This window comes from Morone saxatilis, unplaced genomic scaffold, assembly GCF_004916995.1.
Source record: "Morone saxatilis isolate NCDOM2014 unplaced genomic scaffold, NCSU_SB_2.0 Contig20, whole genome shotgun sequence".
Classification (NCBI taxonomy): domain Eukaryota; kingdom Metazoa; phylum Chordata; class Actinopteri; family Moronidae; genus Morone; species Morone saxatilis.
In genome coordinates this window covers 1,538,171-1,544,259 of record NW_023339763.1, presented here as the reverse complement: position 1 = coordinate 1,544,259, position 6,089 = coordinate 1,538,171, and the positions used below count along the sequence as shown (strand labels likewise).

The following is a 6,089-nucleotide window of genomic DNA, read 5'->3' as shown; positions in this document are numbered from 1 at the left end:
TTTTCTTCACAGAAACAAACCAAATTGCTAAGATATCGGCCTAATGTGTTTATTATTTAAGTTTTCTTACACGCCTTAAAATCAAGAAGGTCTCGCGACCCCCTCATGAAGCTTTGGCGACCCCTAGTGGGCGTCCCAACCCCCAGGTTCCTAAATATAATACAAATATAAGTAGAGCTGCAACAATAAGAGAGCTGTCAACTATTACATCAATCGTCAACTATTTTAATAATCAATTAATTATTTTGAGTCATTTTTTAAAGAAAAAAGGATCAAATTCTCAGATTTCAGCCAATCAAATGTGAATATTTTGCTTTTTTTTTAATCTTCTGTGACAGTAAACTGAATGTCTTTTGGGTTGTGGACATTTGAGTACGTCACCTTGAGCCTTTGTGAGACAGTGAACAACATTGTTCTGAACCAAACAACTGAAAATGACCAACAGGTTAATCAATGATGACATTCATCGTTAGCCCTAGTGAAGGAAGTCTAATATAATCAGATCAAAGAATGAGTTTACAAGACTAAGAAAATCAGATTAAACATTCATAGATTGACAGTTTAATATAATCTATGTTGGTCACAACCCTAAAAGTATTGCGGTTCCATACGCAGCACAGTTATACATTAATTTATCATATTGAAATAAGTGTAGTTTCCTATTTAAGCTGTCTGACCTTGTGGTCAAAAACAATTTGAATATCTCAATCATTAAAGTGGCAGTTTGAGTAATTGAATTGAATTTTTCATTTTTAATTTAATCAGAATACTAATAAATCTACCGTCTACATATAAATCACAACGAATAATGAACTGAATTACTTTTGTGTTGAAAAACGTCACACATATTGTGTAAAACTAAAACATTACGTTTAATATAATAAAAACATACCTATGAATATTAAATTACATTTCTAAATGTTATTATGTATATTTTAGTTCCTTATGTATTGGTACTGTCTTATTATATGAATCATTGAACAGATCCTGTTGTTCTTGTTTAGTTTTGTTGTGTTTCATCTTGTGCGATATATTTATTGTCGTCTATATTAATAACATCTTAAAAATATTTATTAACTAACTACTACAGTTTAGCTCAGTTAATGTTTACATCTGTTCGTCTTCAACAAAATCCTCTGTTCTACTAACCAAGAAAATAAGTGTAGCTAACAGGTAGAAACTCTACTCGTTGCTGCCCTCTGGTGGTCGGGTGTATTAATAACTAGATTAATTTGTCCCACAGCGACACTAAAATAATATTACTGATGAACTGTTTGCATTAATAAGAGAACTGAAGCAGATTACAATGACTTTATTTAGTAACTAATTACTTTTATATACAGGAAATCAACAATTCCTGATGATACAAATTCATCACGATAAACTTATTGAGTGTTTTAATCGCGATAATATCGGGTATCATTCCATTCTTACAACAATCAATTAAACTAAATAAGCATTGAATCATTTGGGTGAGATACATAAATAACCCTAATTTACTGTCATCCCATCATTCTGGGCTTTTATCTAGTAAATAAAAGGACGCCTGTCTTCCATTCCAACAAAATAAATCCTACTTTAAGGACTCTCAGAGCCTTGAAATGCACTGAAGGATGAAAATATTCCACAATGGCATGAACTAAGTAAGCCGGTTCTTTGTGTCTACTTTCTGTCTGTAAATGTCATCGTAAAAATAAATAAATAAAAGCTCTTCCGCTGCTCTGATTTACTGCACAACCGCAGTGCCCGGACCACTCGCTCCTTCCTGTAACACAACATGAGCATCATACTGATGAACGCTGAAATCAATAAGAGGTTGCATCAACTGAGCTACATGTTTTGGGTTTATTTCCACGCAGGAGAAATGCTTTTAGCCACAAATTGTATTGGAGTAAGTGCCCTTTCGTGGGGGGGGGGCATTAGGGGAGGAGGTCAGTTTTAGGTTTAGAAGCTCTTTAGAAGGCACGGGGGTCTCCACCGCTAACCAACAACCTAATCCAAAAACAGACAGCTTTACTGTGTCTCCAGAGGAGGTAGAGGGAAGATGAGGATTAAAAGGCGGTAACCCAATTAAGACAAGGCTGATGGGAGTAAAAAAACAGGGATTTATGGGAAAAAAGAGGTTTAAGGTCAAGACAGAGTGAGTGTTGTCCTGTTGTGAGATGCTACATGGAGATGGAGGATGGTTTACATTTAATTCCGCACAGTAAAGCTTGCTTGAGTTCGGTAATCCAGCAGTGAACATGACGTCCGCCTTAAAGGTCAAGTGTGTAAGTTTCAGGGAGGATCTAGTGGTAGGAATCTAATATAATAACCACAGGTGTGTTTTCATTAGTGTATAATCACCTGAAAACGAGACTAGTTAGTATCTTCTGGGGATTCCTCGATGTAACGCTCTAGAAATTGAGAATGGATGCTCCGAGCAACGTTTTATGGTACGAGTGTTTACAAGCCAGAGATTCTGCAATAGAGTTGTTCTTTATACCAATAACAGTATCGGACATCCCTCCGATACAGCCTAAAATGCTGAACCAGGTCAGCAAATATGTGTTGTCTTTGATCCCATCGATACCACGTGTTTTATTATTAGCCATTTTCTTTCTCCAGGATAGCCAAGTCATGACCCCTCCTTCTCTGACTCTGACTGAAACCCCCTTATTATATATCTTCAAATAACTAATTAAAAATCCAAACTTATCAGAAAGAATTAAATCAGTGTGATAAGAACTACTTATTGTACTTTTCTATCCCAACAGCAGGTATTATTACCTATACTGCAGTCAGCCACCAGGGGGCGATAGAGCTGTTTCGGCTTAACTTTTGTTTAACTGTCATGTCGTCCATCTTTATATGTGTCGATGGCTTGTATACACTTATTAAAAAATAATAATATACAGTGCCTATCTATTCCTTAACGCACATATATCGGATGAGTACTTGGTATCGACTGACGCACAAAGGGAAGGAAAGGAATGGTGTCGTAACTTGGTACTTCGCATTGCACCAGTTGGGCTCCTTCAAACGGTTGAATGGACGCTGAGAAAAGGTCAACACTGTCTGATAGGAAGCGCATGTACACGTAGCCTTACTGTATATTTGCATTACCACACCTCGCTGCCGACGGTCTTTTCCCACCCTTAATCAAACATTAACTGTTAAACTGCAGATCTATGAATTGTTTTGCTCAATAAAGTGTCAGGAAATAGTTCCCAGACTCCAAGGCGACATCTCCACGTGTTATTTAGTCAAACCAACAGTCCAAAAACTCAAACATATTCTGTTAATAGATATATAAAATGGAGAAAATCAGCAATTCATAACGTTGTCAAGCTGGAACCTAAATGACAAATTATATGTTTTTTCTTTAAAAAATGACTAAAAGCGATAAATTAATTAGTTCATATTCAGTTTACTATCATAGACCAGTTAAGGGACACCTTTTCTATCATTTATTAAACTGACTAAGTGACATATTTTATGTATATTTCATATTATATTAAAAACTTTACTATAAAACCAAAGAACAAGACAAAAAAACAAGAAGGCCTTGCGACCCCCCTGTGAAGCTTTGGCGCCCTCTAGTGGGGGTCCCAACCCCCAGGTTGGGAACTACTGTCACAGAGGACTAAAGAAATCAGAAAATACTCAAATCAAAGAATTTTGACATTTTATTATTTTTATTTGTGACAATCAATCAATTAATTAAGTAATCATTTTCTCTGTTCTACATCACTCTAAAGTGAATATTTTTTGGATTTTGGTCTCTAGTTCTGACAAAACAACACATCTGAGGACTTGACCTTGACCATTTCTTCACTATTAAACAATTAATCGAAACAATAATATCCAGATTAGTTAAAAATGAGAATAATAGTTATTTGCAGTCCAAACTAAATGACTACATACAATTCCTGACCATTAAAACTCCTTAAAACACATCACAATGCGAATATAGGCTGGTTCTCACAATGAGAGGAGCAAACACACACATTGTCCACTATCCCACTGTAAAGCCATCCTCCTCCATCACAGTGCTTTTATTTCCCACTTTAAAAAACATCACCGAGACTCAAACACTGAACCATGTCCTGCTCTTTGGACTCTTAGCTCAGTTCGGTCCTGCGGTCTAACCGCTGTGGTTGCTCAGATGTTTACAGCAGTCTTATTAAACCTTTAATAACTTATCCAGACAACAATTTAAGACACAACCCTTTAAAAAAACAACAACATTCACATGCCCCATGCGTGCTCAGACACAGCCTACAGCGCCGATACGCGTCGGTAGGTTAATTGGACCGTCAATTACGCAGTAATTAATTACACCTTTAAATGTTTTAACGACGACTCTCGACTGAAAACAACCAAAAAAAAACAGGAGCAGAGATGCTTTAAAAAAGTGTCACCAATTCAACAAGAGGTTTAAGTTACATTACCGAAGCAAAAACACACTTTTATTCGAGGGAATTGTGCTTAAATGAACTAAAACCCTCCGTTAGTGTGAGAGAGGTTCGGTTGGAGCATCCGAAGGAGAGCACACACGCGTTGTATCCTCATTCAAACTCCACTGGCTCCTATCCTCCTTCATTAAACTGCTTTTAAATGAAAGAAATGTGCGTTTTAACTTGCACTCACCGCTCCAGCTGAGGAGGCAGACCTGAAGGAACAGCGGTAGAAATGTTCTGAGGAGGAAAGCCATGTCTTCTGGCTGCTGCTGCTTGTCGTATCCAGTCCGAAATAATGTGAACTGAAGTGGTGTGTCGACGAGAACTTAGCCCGCAGCCCGGAGGAGACTGAGGAGGAGGAGGGAGGAGGGAGGAGGGAGCTCAATTAAAGTCTCAGGCTGGCGGGGTCCTCCTCCTCCTATTGTGGGGCTTTATGTGTGTGTGTGTGTGTGTGTGTGTGGTAGAAGCAGCTTATCAGTGTTTTCCTCTGCTACAAACTACGTCCTCTCCTAATTCACGCAGCTACTATTTTTTGGTAGAAAGTCCTCAAGGTCACGATAATAAGCCTTTACCTTATCAGCCTGCACACCTTTTAGCCCCAATCACATGGCCTGTTGGCTCAATTCAGCTTAACTGGAGCACTTTATTTACATTTCCATAGTGGTTGAAGGTAATAATGCATTAACGCCCTGAATTAAATTTTGAAGAACTGAAACTTTCATGCAGTGAGAGGAAGGGAGGTCGTGAGAAAAGAAAAGGCAAAATGTGCCCTCCGGATGCCCCTATTGTAGATAAAACATGATAGTGGCAACTTGATGGGGGCATAATGTGCAAGAAAACATGATAAAGTGCCCTCTAGGGTTCCTGTCCAGTGGATAAAACATGAAAAAGTGCCCTCTAGGTTGCTTTTCAGTGGAGAAATTGTGATAAAGTGCCTCTAGGTTGCCCTTCCAGTGAAGAAAAGACCATAAAGTTCCCCATAGGTTGTCCTTTCGGTGGAGAAAACCTGGTGAAGTGCCATCCAGAGTGCCTTTCCGGTGGAGAAAATGTGATAAATGCTGCCTTCAAATGGAGCTCATGAGTTTCTGGTTATGACAGGGGAAGTGTGCACACAATATGGTTGGCGTTCAGGTAAGCAAGCTAGCAGGCGGGTGACGTAGTGCAGGAAATACAAATACAAAGGAATAATGACGAGACAACTCAACATTTTATCATCTCTGAAAGCGTCGGCAAACGTTCCACTTACGAGGTTGTGGATACCACGAGAGCAGAGCGGTAATATGGACTAACAACCTCTTCTGAAGGCAGCAAAAAGAGCATGCAGCTGTATTTACTCAAGTAAATTAAAGGCATAGTTTGACTATCTTGGGAAATCTTTGCTGATACCAACTAACTCAGGCAGTTAGCGTAGCTTAGCAAACTGTAAACTACCAAACTCATGTTGGCACTTTGTAGAATTGTAGAAAACAACAACCTTTGTTTGTTTGTTTGTTTGTTTGTTTGTTAGGCTGATGGCTGAGATAGTAACTAAAAAGTCTCCTCCACACCAAGTGCAGCATATCTGTGTATATATATATATATATATCCCTTCTTTGTCTCAGCTCTGGTAGTTATCAGCTGCGTTCATCCAGCTGGTTGCTTTTTAAT

General features: G+C 38.4%; 1 protein-coding gene across 1 annotated transcript in view; it reads right to left on the bottom strand.

The window, feature by feature from the left end:
- The window catches only part of mcama (melanoma cell adhesion molecule a), a gene marked incomplete in the record, with an annotated part of 52,108 nt that extends 47,258 nt beyond the window's left edge, over positions 1-4,850 (bottom strand). Inside the window, 1 exon segment of the mRNA XM_035667303.1 lies at positions 4,633-4,850. Coding sequence (XP_035523196.1) covers positions 4,633-4,696 — 64 coding nt within the window.
- Positions 4,851-6,089: the final 1,239 nt, after the last annotated feature.